Below are 15,616 nucleotides of genomic sequence, written 5' to 3' on the forward strand. Positions count from 1 at the left end.
AAAGCCTATGTTTTTCTTTGATATTTTCTCCAAATCGATAGCTCTCGCAGTGGCTTAACGTCAAAGTGTCTCTCCGACCTGCACAATGTGACCAGTATCTATTCTGGGCGAGTAATGGTGGCATGTTGTCTGGACGTAGTGATGCATTTCCTGGTTGTGTTTAATTTTTGTTTGTCAAAAAAGATTCTCCTTACTTAACAAAAACAGCATCCAACAAGTGAATTCAACACAGCATGTTTTAATCTGCCACTTCACACAACTCATGATAGCTGCTAGCAGCACAATGCCCACTCAACTGGAAAGTCACAAACACAAATTTAAATACAGGACTCCCACGTAACCTTCAAATAAACACATTGTCATAGTTTTTTCTCTCTAAAGCAACCATGCCACAGATTAATAAGGGGAAAGAGAATGCAGTTCTTCTTACAACTTCAAAAATTTGGACGCGTGTGTATCTGCATGCGAACCCATCTTTGCTGTTGTGTTAAGGTTGTACATATTTGGTTTGTCTTCATTGGGGATTTAATGGGCATTTACTCTATATTGAGTGTGCATGAAATGCACATCAAGCTTCTGCAAGAGGGTGACTGGTGAAATTATGTTTTGGCAGTCATCTCTGACAAGTGTAATTATTCGGCAGATTATGTCCACGTGGCACGCAACTCTCTCCCCAAATGTGCAGTGTAGCCGTACCTAAGCTGTAATGGAATTCTTTTCTCTCAGGTGCACCTATTGGGAGCTCCACAAGCGCATAATAGGCAATGTGAAAATGGTGGTTGGCCACGCTCGCTCTTTTTCCCGCCTTCGCCTAATTGTCCCGTTTTTTCCACAGAGCCTTCAGTCAGCAATAGTTGATGTGAATGTTCGGTTTTCAACCGATCGGCGTGCAGCCCTGGAGGGCAGCTCAGGTGCACGCTATTCAGCGGCGTTGCCGATCGGAGATTAGGCGCAGCCGCTGGGATCAATTAGGGGATTTCTGAGAAGCCAGCACTCGGGTCCTAATAGTGTGAGGAGCCGACGGCAAATTGGCTTTAATGAAGACTGAAATTGGCTTTAATTGTACACCCTGTTGTCCTTGAGCAAAATGAGCTTCATTTTATCTCCAGAGACAAAACTGGCATGATTATTTTCCATGGTTATTTCCTAGGACGTGGATCGCCTAATGTATGACCGCTGCAAGGTTTTTCTTTTTTTGATGCGTGAGGCACTTTCCACCAGGAACATCCGGGGAGAAAAGCAAACTGATTAGCGGAAAACCAACAGTGATAACAAGGACACTTTGTTCTACATGTTAAACAACTAAGCGGACCGTGATGGCTGCGTGAATGAGGCAGCTTGTACAGCAGCGTGTGATGGTTACAGAATACCAGTACACAAACAACACATATCCCCCTCTACTCCAGTGCGAACCTACTGTAAACTCTGCTGGAACTGAGCCAACATCTGTCTACATTTTCATGCTTTTGTTCAGTCGTGAGAGAAAGTCATGTTATTAAGTCAACGGATTTGAAGTCATTTCTAAATCTACATAGGCCTATCCTTAGTGTGTTTTTTTTTTTCCTTCAAATTATTTTCCTTCATGGACCTGAGGGTTTCAGCTGCTATTCACAGCCTGATTACCTGGCTAATGAACACCAGGGCTTATAGTCAGGTGTATTCAGAGCTCGTAGTCAGGTAACATGTTACAGGTAGCTGATCTCGAGCACGGAGCTGTTTTCCACAGAGACGTTGGGGAGAGATCTGACGTTGCCGCTCCGGGCTCCGTTGACCACCAGGGGAATGACCGCTGTGGGCCCCGAGCCGAGGCCTTCCCTTGGCGTCAGATCCCCGTTATTAGTCTCGTGCCCTGAGGCAGCGCCTGCCTCCAGCTTCCTCGTCTGTGAGAAGCGTCCCCTGGGTCCCTCCACCGACCCGTTACCGTTCTGCGCGATCTTGCAGATCTCCACCATCTGGACACCACCCCCCTCCTCCTCCTCCTCCTCCTCCTCCTGTGTCACCCCTTCCTGCTCTCCCTCCCCATCTTCCTCCTCCTCCTCCTCCTCTTCCGGGTTCACAGTGGCTATCAAGCTGTTCTGGGTGTTCAGCTCCCACTTGGGCCTCTCCTCGGCGGGCAGGTGCCTTTCGCCCACGCCGGCCGCCCTCCCCGGGCGCCTCTGCTGCTCGCCGGTCGTCTGACCGGCCGCTCCGCCGCCTCCGCCTGCCCTCTGGCTCTCCACCCTCCGGGAGGAGCGGCACAGGGCCTTGCGGAAGCCGCGTTTGAAGTTGTCGGACAGGAAGCCGTAGAGGATGGGGTTGGCGCAGCTGTTGGCGTACGAGAGCACCACCACAAAGTAGTAGAGGCCGCGCAGCTCGGGTGGCAGCAGCACCAGCAGGTTGACGATGTTGAGCACGTAGAAGGGCAGCCAGCACAGCACGAACACGGCCACCACCACCACCACCATGCGCGTGATCTTGCGCTCCGACTTGCGGCGGCGCACCGAGGCCGCCCGGGCCTTGCGCCCCGCGCTCCGCACCTGCAGGGAAAAGACGGCAGGTGAATCAATGGCAGGTGAGTTTTGAAGAAGGTACAGTATATCTCACTGTCCTTCAAAAGCCTCGTTAGCATTACAGTCATTTCCTGTGTATTAGCATTACAATGTTAGCATTACAACGTTAACATTACAACAAAGCATTTGTGTCTATTTGTGCGCAGAACGTCTCAAACTGGAGCAGTTAGGGCAATCAAACACCGTACCAACTGTCTCAGTTTTCCAACGGTCTCTGTGGTTGCTCTTATAGTCTTAACAAGAATAGAATGGACATTCCCATGCTGGGCTGAGTTCCATATTCTTAAAAAGGAACACAAATGAGGAAGTAAATGACTCAATGGAGAGGACAGTGACGTGCTCGGTACAATTTTTCACTTTGGAATTAGTCATACAGTAAGATTCGTGCACTAACTAGTATCCATGGTAATATGCATCATCAAGGTCCCTGGTATAATAAGAAGTGTCATGAGTTAACATCGCTTATGTTCATTCTGCTCCTCTTAACTCTTCTGTGGTTGTCTCCTTGTACTGAAATCAGAGCCACTAACTACCAGTTCTCTGGTAACTTTACAGTGGCCACACGGTGTCTGTCCAAATGTCCACTCATAAAAATGTCCACTACATCAGTGGCTCCTAATGAGGTCGGGGCTGCCAGCCACAGAGGGGAGCCAATTAGAGTTGTGCAAGGGTAAAACCCTCATTTCAGAACTCTCTTAAAGACAGTCCAGGGAAAAATAAATAAATAATGATTGTGGTCATCCGAGCGTGCAAAGATGAGAAAGCATGACTCATTCTCTGAGAACTCCACAGCTTAGTCACGGCTCAGAAGAAATGAACTAGGGAAGCACATTTTAGTGAGAGAATTCTAGATTACATCTAATGAGACTCTCAAGCAGCGAAAAATCGATATTCAAGTCTACGTCCGTCCATGGCTAGACAACTCTGCAACTCTCTGTTAGGATGCAGCAGGGACTTAATCTGGTCTGCTAAACCTGTGCATTGACAATGTAAAACAACCCCCTCGCTAGTACTGCGGACAAAAACAATGTGTGGGTTTATTGTCTCGCCTTGCTCTGGCTCTTGGCGGAGAGCTGATGGTCAAGTTTAATCAGGGACAGATCCCCCCTCAGGGGAAAATCGAGGCGCTCACCTTGACCACGATGAGCAGGTAGCACAGGCAGATGACCAGCAGGGGTGCGAAGAAGCCCACGACCGACGTGTAGACGATGAACGAGGCCTTCCAGACCTCGGCAGGCTCGGGCCACACGATGCTGCAGTTGCCGTCGCGCAGGACGTCGGCGTACACCACCACCGGCAGCACCGTCACCATGGAGACGGCCCAGACGGTGGCGTTGACGGCCTTGGCGACGCGCGGCTGCCGCCACTTGGCCGAGCGAATGGGGTGGACCACGGCCAGGTAGCGGTCGATGCTCATCACCGTCAGGCAGAAGATGCTGGTGAACTGGTTGATGGCGTCCACCGTCATGACCAGGCGGCACATGAGCGAGCCGAACGGCCAGGAGAGCAGAGCGTTCTGGACGGCCAGGAAGGGCAGGCCCAGCATGAAGAGCTCGTCGGCGATGGCCAGGTTCAGGATGTAGATGTTGGTGATGGACTCGGGACGCGAGTAGTGCAGCACGATGTGGATCACCAGGGTGTTGCCGCCCAGGCCCACCACGCACACCGTCACGTAGATCAGCGAGATGAGCATGCCCGCCACGCTTGGCACGAACCCGCCAGGGCCGCCGCCGCCGTCCCCTGCCACTAGCGTCCAGTTCCCAGAGGAGTCGTTCAGGAGCAGGTAGGAGTCGTCCCCTGGGAGGGAGGAGCCGTTCTCCCACAGGGTGGAGGGGGGCATCATGGAGAGACCAGTGGCCATGTCTGGGTGCATTGTGGAGGTGGAGGAAGTGGTGGCCTTAGACACGGGCAGGGCATCAGCACTGTGAAATGAGAGACAGAGAGGAGAGGAGCGTTAAAGGTTGTATCAGCGATGGCGGGATACGTCACTTCTGTTGATGTTCAAACAAAACAGAGAGCTAGCTCGCTACTCCCTCCCCCTCCCTCCTGTGCAATTAAAACGCTCCTAAACGCACATCTCGTCAGGTTATTGGTTGAAACACTTTATTTTGCCTTTGAGTGGGTTGCCAACCCTGTTGGTAGCAATTGTTTTTGTGTACAGATCTCAGAGCTGTTACGACCCCCTGTGCCCCCTTCAGGTCCTGGTCTGTCAGTGCACGGTCAGGCCTTGGCCTGGTTAGGCTAATTACATTATTAGATGCACCTGTATTGGGTGGGGCTATAAAAGGGGTTCTGTATCTCTCTCGGTAGGCACTTATTCCTCCTTTCTTGCAGGCACTTTGATAGTCCTCTACACTGGCACGTTAGTCTTTCTCTCCCCTTTATTTCTCTTTTCCCCCTTTGCCTTTCACTTACTCATCTTACATGCTGATAGCCTACTGCCATTTACAGTCACGCATACACGCACTCTTCAACATTCATCTCCCTAGACACTTTAGTTTGTTAATGTTGCTATCATTAATAAATGGTTAAATTTGAAACTGTTGTTGTCTCCCTTTACGTTGCGGTCTGTTCACGAGCTGGCCGTAACAGAGCCTATAGGCTGCCAACAGAGACGTGTTTTTTTGACGGCCTGCTTATGGGGCAGGCAGCTAGCGGATTGTTAGGAAAGATTAGATGAATGTGATCATTTATGTTTGGGCCTTTTTTGGGCCTGAAATCGCTGATACAACCGTTAACTTTAAGATTCCCCCTGCATGGGTCACAGGACAGGCACAGACTTCCCAAGTCTCCCGGAGGTTCTGGAAGAGATGTGATGTATAGAGAGGGGGTACAGAAGCACCAGACACTCTGGCTCTATATTAATGTTTTTATTAATGATATTAATGATATATATATTAACGATTCAGCCTGGGCCCTTTATCAGATCATAAGGTCCTTCTTCAGATCATAAGGCCCAAGGCTGAAACATCATTAATAAAAACATTGCTATGGAGTCAGAGTGTGCAGCGCCGGCACTTCTCTACCCTCTTTAGTAGGCCTTAACTTACCAGTGGCCAGCAGCACCTCACATTTGCATTAAAAAGAGATATGATGTATGTCAGTGGGGGTGGTGGTGATTGAGATTATAGGGGCTACCTCCCTAAAATGGGAGGGCTACCTCCATGAAATGACATTTTGCAGGTTGGGATGTCTGCGGGTGCACTCCTAGTATACCCCTCACATATGCTGTGAAGCCACAGGGCATAACAGATATTAAAACCAAGTGAATGTAAACATCCAATTACATGCCATGTACACAGCGGTTGAAGATAATTGAGAATGACCATGTTCACTCAGGAAGATCTTCTGGAGCATTAACAACAACAACAAAAAACCAAGGCTCAAGAAAAACAACTTTGCATTAAGATGTGCTGGATGTGGCTTATGGTCACAAATGAATGCAGCGAGTTCACAATCACACACGCGGCGCATACATACGTGGGTTCTGCAACACACCCAGGTGTGTGCATGAGTTTATTGGGTTGCTATCAACACCTCATAATGAAAGTTTCCCGTCCGTCACTCCCACACGCTGCTGGCTGGCTAATGGTTACTAGCGGGGAATGGAGATTGGATTAGCAGCGGAGCGCACACTCACCGTCTGCACACCCAAACGTGGCTGAAAACACGGGCGCGCTTATTAACAACGCAAGCGAGTGATGACAGCTGACAGCCTATTCAGGGCTGCCGCTAATTTTATGTTGCTTTATTCTTCCGTAGCACATTTATTTGTGAGGGTAGAGGACACGTTAATTAATTGGTCTTATGTTAATCACAAGGGATTTTTTTACCCCATGCCTGTTTTCACATTTCTTATGGGTTGGGTCATGTTGACCAAGCAGAGGAGAGAGAATGAGGCCCTCCCACATTTTGGCAGGTTGTTATTTTTCAACAACACACATGGGCAGTATTTTAATTATATGTATTTTAAATATATGTAATTACTTTAGCATATTTTGCAGGATTGGAACAAATCCAATGTAGTTTGTAACAAAATACTTTAAGGGATTGTATTTAAAGTATTTAAAATACTTAACTACTTAAGAAAAATCTGTCATTTTTTCTCTAATAAGACAGAATTTCTCAGTTAAATATACCACCTATATCCATAACAATAAGCTATGCTTTTCATAGTCCGGGAGCCAAAGGCCAGAATCTTGGTGAACCTGGTTTTGTTGGTAAAAGTATTTTTTTTTTCTTTGCGGTTTCTTGTTGCCTAGGGGTTACTCCATAAGAATAGGGTGGGTGCCCGATGATATCCCTTGGGCAATTCCCTATATTCAGCTCTAAAGTTGACCTAAGTAGCGATTTGTCCATACTAATTTCATTACCCTTTTGGAACCCATTTTTCCCTTTTTTTGCAGTAGTATGCCACATTGTGACCAAATGTTTTCTCTTTCAACTTTTCTCTTTTTCAATCCCCTCTGAACATGTCTGAAGTTGGAAAAAGTTGAAAAGAAAAGTCAACTCAGGGAGACAAACTGGTCAACATGGGTTGTACACCCAATTTTTTTTGTTTGTGCTACCAATTTATGTCACCCTGTAGACAACTTTGAAACCATTATATCTGTCTTTTTCTGTTTCATCATCCCCTTACAACATTGAAAGTTGAAAAAGAATAAAAAGTAACAAACTTTAGGAGCTTGAATTGTTAGGTGTGTCAAGTGCTACAAGACTAAAATTTGAAAACGATACAAATAAGATACTGAGGGAGAACATTAGGACATGGACCCCATATGATGACCTTTGACCCCATGACCTTGAATACCTAATAGCTGATGTTCATTCTTACTACAGGACGGATGCAAAGACCTCCCCGATGCGAAAAGAGTTTTCTCCACCAAGTTAACTAATTCTGTATATCGGGACACCTTAGGATGTTATTCTGTTTGTCCCCCATGTTGCCAGTCATGTATGTAGGCAATAGGCATGCATTTATAGCACAAAAAGGCAGTTTAAAAGTTAGTTTAAAAACTAAAAGTTAGTTTAAAAAGAGGCCGACCTGTTAAATTGGTCGTCTACATTCATTGGTTATGGGAAATCATGGTGGGTAGTTTGCTATGTTACAGTTGATTCCACTGTTGCGAAGTCTGCTTCTTGTCAGTTCAAACATCGTTTACATTGATATGGGATGCTGGTTACATTTTTACCAGATCTACTTCATAGGAGCCCCAGTGTACAGAATTAATAGCCCTCTGCCAGCCAATCAGAAAATAGATAATAAAATGTCTTGTCTCTTGGGGATACGTTTTCAATAATATGCCTTGTAGGTTATTTAAAAAAATTGGTATACCATGATTGGGTATTTTTGTATTTCCAAATGACTAATTACTTGTATTTTAATTAAATACATTTTTTCACATCAGTATTTTGTATTTTATTTTGTTACATTTTATGAGCCAGTATTTGTAGTTTGTAACAAAATAGTTTTTGATGTATTTCTGCCCTCCTCTGTTTTTCAACAGATTGGGTTCAGATCTCCAGTGCTTGCTTTTAGACGGCCAGCTACACAGTGGACAAGAGCACATACTCCAATCAGTCAGCCATTCATGCGGAGCATCTGTTGGTCTGGTCTGCCACGGGCTGATAAAGTCACCAATAGATGAGGCAAAAAAAAGAAAGAAAAGTGTTGGGAGGGAAAAGGACAAGTGCAGTGTCAAGTTTCAGTCCAATTCCTTTACATATTTATTCTATGCTCATAACACTGACATGTTGTGTTGGAGAGCTGGCAAAACACTGAGACGGAACTAAAAATAGATACGAAGTGCTGGGCAAATGGGTGATAGACGGCGTACGCTGTATTTAAGAGTCTCACTTACTGTTAGCACACAAACTGAGCCTGATTGTAAGTGATTACAAGGCTCTAGAAGAATCACACATCGTTAGTGGGGACTGATTTTAAATTGAGATTGCTGTGTGGTAAGTAGGCTACATTTACTCACCATCTGGTGCAGTCTCTTGGCATTAGCCATAATAATTATAAGACTGCAAACGGTCTTTGATAATTTCTGTTGCATTATAGTTAGAGCACCAAAGGTGAAGTCAGTGTTTTTTCTTTCTTTTTTCAAATATTCTCATATGCTCCTCTGTCCGTACTACCATACCCTCAAAGTTTAATTGGTTGAATGTTATTGTAATGTTTTTTCCCCTCCAATGTTTTGGCTGTTTTTTTCTCTCTCTCTCAGACCGCACAATATTCCGTACTGAACTAAGAGTCTGTTAAATATGAGGAAGATTTAGTCAAACATTACAAAATGTGTTTTCAAAACTCAATCGAATACAATTCTTATGTTAGCAGCCGTGGCCCACTGGTTAGCACTTTGGACTCGGGATCAAAAAAGTATATATACTTATACTTATACTTAGCGATGTCCACAGGTACTAAGCACACCATGTATTCATGTTCAGGCAGGAGAGGGGCCTTAGTGCCACAGATAAAAGCTCCTCAAACATACAAGGCTTTCTTGTTCCTTGTTAAGGATGAGGGGAGTCTGAGGTAAAAGCTCGACGCAGCACACTCAAAGACACTGGACATTTTCCAGTGTATTTTATGCACCACCAGGCCCCTACTACCGAGTGGCCTTCGTCATCCTTATGGTGTCTAGTGCCATTCAAGGATCTCTCGGCAACAGGGCCACCAACGCTGTACCTGAAGGAGGCTCAGCTGCGAGCGGGAGAGAGAGAGGAGGGCAGGAGTGGTCATCTCCTCTTCACCCAGCCCCACTCCACTTTATTAAGCCATAAGGGCTTTCTTTTCCTCGCCTCTGGCTCAGGAGTGTTTCGTGAGGGTTTTCGGGGGCTGTTCACTGAAAAGAGAGGAAGCATCTTGGTTGAGAGTGCCATGTGCGAGCAGAGGCCTCTTCTGCTCCCTCCGACTCCTAGCATTAGCTTCCTGCTCCGCTCCCCTCCCTCCCTCCCTCCCAACACACACACACACACACACACGCTCCCCACCTTCACAAACTCCCAGCCACTGCTGTGTCCGGCGCGCGCCTGTTATAGCGGTGATACAGTGCAGCCCTTCGCAACCCCCTTTCCGGTCGACGCTGCTGACTCTAATGAAGCACACAATAGATACCAGCCTAATCTCCAGGGCCCACAATAAGGAGAGGTGCAATCTCCCCGTGCCACAGAGAGAGAGAGAGATAGCCAAAGTGCCCTCCACCCCTCCACCACCACCTTCACCACCTCTCGCCTTTGTTCCCGTTGCCTTTGTCGTCGTCCAGAGGTGGATCATCAGGGCACGTTGCCATGGGGACTGGGGGGCTGCTGGACTGGCCCCGGCTGATTTATGTGGGGTGTCCAAAATTAGTTGGGGTGGGTGAGTGTTTGGTGGGTGGATGGGTAGGTAGGGTGGAGATCAGAGGGAGGGGACTAGTGTTGATTGACAGCTTGGACTGGACTGATATATGGTCTGATCTGTTGCCGGGACATGGAGCCACTGATAAGGTTGTGAAGTCACCACAGATAAACATCTGAACTGGACAGATGTTTTACGTCTTGAGATTAACATCAGCCCCTGACCACAAAGGGAAGAACAAGTACAGTTCAGTGATGCACACATTCATTCAGTCTCTGGGTTTGTAAACGATAGTCTGCCAAGCTTCTGCTGACGTCTAAATGACAGCTTGAGGTGAATCTCATGGTTTAGCTGGAACACGTGATAGAAACACGACTACATCCATAAGCAAATAACCAATGACATTCATTTCATAAAATGAAGCGCAGAGAATCATCCCTCAGGTTTAACCGACAAACTGTCGAAAGTATTAATAATAATTAAGTGCTCTGAAGAATGGTGTGTAAAGTGCATTCACATGCTTCCTTGTAGGTGATTTCAGCACACTCTGAGTCAGATGGTCAGTGTCGTTTCGCTTTGTGTAGCTACACCATTTACTAGCCCTCTGCGGAGGTCCAGAGAATGGTGGGCCATTAATTGGTATGTGAAGAGCATCAGAGAACACTCAGTGCGAGTGTTCCCACTGACCTCTGCGGCCAAACGGTTCAGACAGCCCCGGCCGGCCTTTTGTGGGACCTGTCTGATTGCCAATAATAAATATATGCTTTGTAAAAAAAAAAAAATAAGCCAGTAGATAAAATGTGGCTTTTCAAAAGCGCATAACTGCCCTGACGCCATTAGGGAGCGCATGCTTATTGTTTAGCTCTAATAAGCGGTGGGTGGTGGAGGTGGTTGGTAGCAGCGTTCTGGTTTGTCTTTGATGTCCTCGAGTCGGCATTTTCAAATAAGGATCAATGAGCCGGCCGCCGGAAAAAAAAAATCACATTTTAAGGGGCACAAAATGCCATCCTGTGCAGTGATTCTGTGTCGAAGAGGAGCGTAACCATCGAGGCCCCTGACAATGAGACTGTGTTTTAATGGAGACCAATTAGCTGACAGGGGGCCCTCATGAGATCGGCCCTCGGAAGTTCCCCCACTCGGCTCCAGGGGGCCGTGGAGTAGTCGTGCAGTTGACACTGTTCAAGGGAAACGTTGGACTGGACACAACGATGTCTCCAGGGAGCCATTTCAAATGCCCAATTAGTCTTGGACATAGCACATTTTGACGAGGGGGATGGGAGGTGTGCGTCCGTGCGTGCGTGTGTGCGTGTGTGTGCGTGTGTGCGTGAGAGAGGGAGTGAATAGATGACAAAACTGGGGACTTACTGTTGGGTGTCAAGGCCGGGCGTTGGCACTGTACATGGGTGTTTATGCGTGTGAATTTAATATGAAGATGAGTGTGTGTGTGTGTGTGTGTGTGTGTGTGTGTGTGTGTGTGTGTGTACATCTGAGACAAGATTGTAAGTGTCATTTTGACCCACAGAGATAGAGGTGCAGAGAATGTGGGCAGCTGTTGACAGCAAATTGACACGGCAAGGTGAGAGGGAGAGGGAGGGGGCGAGAGAGACGTCATCTTGGACTCCATGCACCCCACATCAGAATGCCCACATAACATGTGTGTGTGTGTGTGTGTGTGTGTGTGTGTGTGTGCGTGTGTGCGTGTGTGCGTGTGTGTTTGCGTGTGTGTGTGTGTGTGTGTGTGTGTGTGTGTGTGTGTGTGTGCGTGCGTGTGTGTGTGTGTGTGCATGTAGAAGTTTTGTTTGAACTGCCACTGGCATTTTGCCTGTTTTGTGTGGCCAGAATGCTCTGCGATGATAATACAGTGTTGACAAATTAATCTCCGCCAGAAGATGAGGGCCTCAATCTAAGACATTTCCACAACTGTTCCTTTCCATCAGTTATTCTACTTGTTCTCTTGTGTCTGATGTGTGCATGGTCAATGTGTTGTTTCTCAGTATATGAGAGTATATTCTTAAAGGAGTCCACCTAGTCCAAGGAGTTACCTAGTCCAAAAAGGCTAAAAACAGTTCCTATCCAGCTGAGGAAAATGTGCAGTTCCAGCTGTGTATTATTCATTAGATAGGATAGGATTTGATTTGATTTTAATTCTATATACTATACTGAATGTATTCAGGGCATTATTGAGATATTGATGATCTGACATTTTTTTTATTATTATTATTGTTCTTTTAATTATACCACTGTAGACACACACCGTATATAGCCTAGCATGTCAGAGAACATTTTCTACCTCTGTCTTGCCAGGACAACAATATTATCTATAAGGTATAAGACAAACCAACCAAGACATTTTTTTGACAAAAGGTGAAGGGTGATAGATAAACATATCCCATAGTGTTATGTCCTCACTTCTTTCTCATAAGATTTTTTCCCTTCTAGTTTTGTATATCCAGTGTACATTTTCCATACACCAGAATAGGTAAAGAGTTAATATTAAAACCACAACCCAGTAAACACGTTTGGCATACTATACATATTCACTTAGCATACTGTAGCATACTATACATATTCACTTAGCATACTGTAGCATACTGAAATATTCACTTAGCATACTGTAGCATACTGAAATATTCACTTAGCATACTGTAGCATACTGAAATCTGAAACCATGTGAAATCATGTCACTTATGTTATCTACAATTAAAAATGATTCTGGACTGGAAAAAAAGGATCTAATTCTGAAGGCATGAAAGGACAACGGTGTTTGTAACCTATGCATTTTATTGCGTCTCATTGCCTTTTATTGTTGACACTTTTCTGACCGTCACCAGAGAGAAAGCCTTGTGATGCATAAAATGCATTATCTTTTCATCGTTCCATAATGGCAGGTTCGAGATCTTTTATCCGTTCTATTTTCTTGACAACTCAAACAGCATATTGCCCAGTTGAACGTCGGTCTTAGGTAAGCCTTTCCGCATGTCGCCACTTGCACCTCGCCCATGTTATGACAGAATGCAAATAAACACATCCAAATCGCTGCCAAATTGGCTAAACGAGCAGGTTGGCAAATGAAAGCCATTAGTGGGGCTTCGCCAGGCAGGCTGGCACGCAATTAAATAAAGAGCATCTCTATCTCCAGCTGCATCCAGAGGTGCCACATGTTAACTGGAGAGGGGGAGAGTGGCAGGGGTGAAGAACCGCTAATTGCACTCAGAGAGGAAGGTATAGATGGATGGATGGAGAGAGAGAGGGGGAGGGAGGAAGAAAGGCAGGGAGAAGGAGAGGCAGTGGTGGGGGAGAGATGAGGAGGAGGAGGAGGAGGAGGAGAGAAACGAGTGAGTGTATTCATCAGTGCTTCAGCCTCCCCTCTCTCTCTCTCTCTCTCTGTGTGTGTGTGTGTGTGTGTGTGTGTGCAGAGAGGGGGGGCTGATGTGAACAGATGTTGACTCCTGGATCCGATTGATCAGGATGAGATGAATTAAGTGTGAATCAATGTTGTCAGTGTGAATCAGTAGAGGAATGAGAAAGTCAGAAGAATGTGTGTGTGTGTGTGTGTGTGAGAGAGAGAGAGAGAGAAGAAATGTATTTGAGTCTCAGCAGGAGTTTGTGAACCATTTGGAATCAATAAAGGGGCAGAGGCTTCGTTGACAGTGACAGAGGACCCGCGTCTGGTGTCTTCATCACATCCATTACCTCCGGTTACCAAAGAACACCCATTCCAGAACACAGCAGCCCCCCTCAGTCACCCACGCCTCCGTTCAGAGGGCAGACACTCTCTCAGCCTGTGATAGGGTCTCACCTTAAAGGTGTTCCTCAATTCTGTGTGTGTGTGTGTATGTCATGGCTGCTCTGCCTCTAGTAAGATGTTAATGTGTGAGTTTGCTCTGAGCTGGTTGTTGTTGTGATGTGTGACGAGAGATCTCACACCTGCATATGCATACTGTAGGTCTGGTCTGGTACCACACACAGGTTGTTGTTACCTTGGTTACAGTTGACCCCTTCATACCTGTCCCTCTCCCAGTGTGCCAGTGTTTCTTGCAGCCGGTACACACACACACACACACACACCAGCCCCTGTATTGCTTTCTCCCTTCATCCTATTTCTTACCCATGATCTTAATCAATATGAAAGACACAGAAAACAAACCGGACCCTAGAAAACTACAGCCCCACAGAAAGCATTTGCTTGTCCAAAAGTGAAAATACATGCTGACTTTCTAATGTTTATGCTCACTGCAAACGGAGAACATGCGCAACTGTACAAAACCTGCACATCTGTACACTGATTTGAGACCGATACACCACCGTGCAGAAACACATGTAAACATGAATTATCCATCCAATCATTCCATCCAATCATAAGGTCACTTCAGAATAATGTTATGTTACGAAGGTTAGCCTACATCATATAAACAAACATCATAATAATAACAAATAAGAGTGGAAAAAGAACTTACCATCATAAACAACTCTTTTCGGCTAGGCATTGCCTCATGACGCGCGCCGCGCTTGCCTTACGTTGCGTTATGTTTCTGTTTTCCTACTCAGCTCGAGAGTTTCTCTAACTGTCTAACACGTACGGTGCTCGAGGCGCTCAAATCCACGGCTAAAATTACGTCGCTGTCTCCATTCGGCTGGCGCAACAGCATCCCACACAAGAAGTGGCAAGGGGAAGAGCACTCCGGAGCTTCTTCTCGACTCACGGTGCTGCACCAGCGCGCTCCACCACAGTGCTGCTGCGGGTCATAACAGTGAGAGGGGGTGAGCGACTCCTGGAGTGAGAACAGAGATGTGTGTGCGTGCTAGCGTGCGTGCGTGTGTATGTGTCTGTATGTGTGTGTGTTTCTGTGTGCGCGCGTTCGTGCGTAAAGGAAGTGCGATTAAACGACAAACCAACACATGTGATTAAAAGAAAAAGCGAGCATTTCCGCTTGGGCGCGTTTAGACCTCACGCCGCGCTACCACTTTGCACGTTTGCTGCGGAATATTGGGTAATACATATGGCCCTGTAGTCGTCAAATCATTACGCGCTGGCTCTTGCCCTACGTCTTGTGGCTGTGAAAATAATAATAAAGGAGAGACAACTATGGCAGTTATGCTTGTCACAAGCTGCGGTAACAAATGCCTTTATGGAACACACAGTACCCTGGAAAAGCCCATTTCCAAAGGCTGTGTCAAAGAATGTGAATGTTTTGCTAAATTAGTGTGAGGCTATTACATGTCTTAATGGATGAAGCTATTTTTTATAAAGGCCTTGGCAGCTCCAGCACGTGCTGCCTTCTCATATTTGGCCCAAACCAAAAGGACTCCAGAGCTGACCCCCTTGCTACTGCGCGTTTCACGCCCCGATGGCGGCCTGCTTTGCATTAACACAAGACCTCACCCTCATTAACCCTGAAACGCAGAATCTCCACTGGTCTTCAGAGGAAGTGGACATGTCCACTTCCTCTGAAGACCAGTGGAGATTATGCGTTTCAGGGTTAATGAGGGTGAGGTAAAGAGAGAGAGATTGGTGCCATGATTTTGGACATCACCAACAACACCAGGCGTTTTTAGAATCACCCGTGGTTACCACAGAGCCATATTTGTGAAACTCTGTGGTGTGACACACAGAATCTGGAGCAGGGCAATTTTGGCCCATTGATGCAGTGGGTGATGGCAGTGATTAGTGAATGTCATCCCAGTGGGTAGTTGTCAGGCTGTCCTTGCATGGTAAAAGGCTGAA

General features: G+C 46.4%; 1 protein-coding gene across 1 annotated transcript; it reads right to left on the minus strand.

The window, feature by feature from the left end:
* Positions 1–242: 242 nt before the first annotated feature.
* Positions 243–14,584, minus strand: LOC143108583 (somatostatin receptor type 5-like). The gene is made up of 4 exons (XM_076271578.1): positions 14,349–14,584; positions 3,682–4,471; positions 2,213–2,516; positions 243–2,062 (listed from the first exon to the last, which is right to left on the minus strand). Exons 2-4 carry the CDS (start codon positions 4,420–4,422, stop codon positions 1,686–1,688), a joined length of 1,422 nt encoding a protein of 473 aa, XP_076127693.1. The 5' UTR covers positions 4,423–4,471; positions 14,349–14,584; the 3' UTR covers positions 243–1,685.
* Positions 14,585–15,616: the final 1,032 nt, after the last annotated feature.

This window comes from Alosa pseudoharengus, unplaced genomic scaffold (assembly GCF_046254945.1).
Source record: "Alosa pseudoharengus isolate Yale_2024_CS ecotype anadromous, Long Island Sound unplaced genomic scaffold, YU_APseudo_1.1 YU_APseudo_1.1_scf_1, whole genome shotgun sequence".
In the NCBI taxonomy this organism is placed as follows: Eukaryota; Metazoa; Chordata; class Actinopteri; order Clupeiformes; family Clupeidae; genus Alosa; species Alosa pseudoharengus.

Coding starts and splice junctions, on each gene's coding strand:
- LOC143108583 (XM_076271578.1), bottom strand. CDS start 4,422: ATGCACCCAGACATGGCCACTGGTCTCTCCATGATGCCCCCCTCCACC. Junction 2,517..3,681: donor ACCTGCTCATCGTGGTCAAG/GTGAGCGCCTCG, acceptor TTTTCCCTGCAG/GTGCGGAGCGCGGGGCGCAA. Junction 2,063..2,212: donor CTCCTCCCGGAGGGTGGAGA/GCCAGAGGGCAG, acceptor ACAGCTTGATAG/CCACTGTGAACCCGGAAGAG.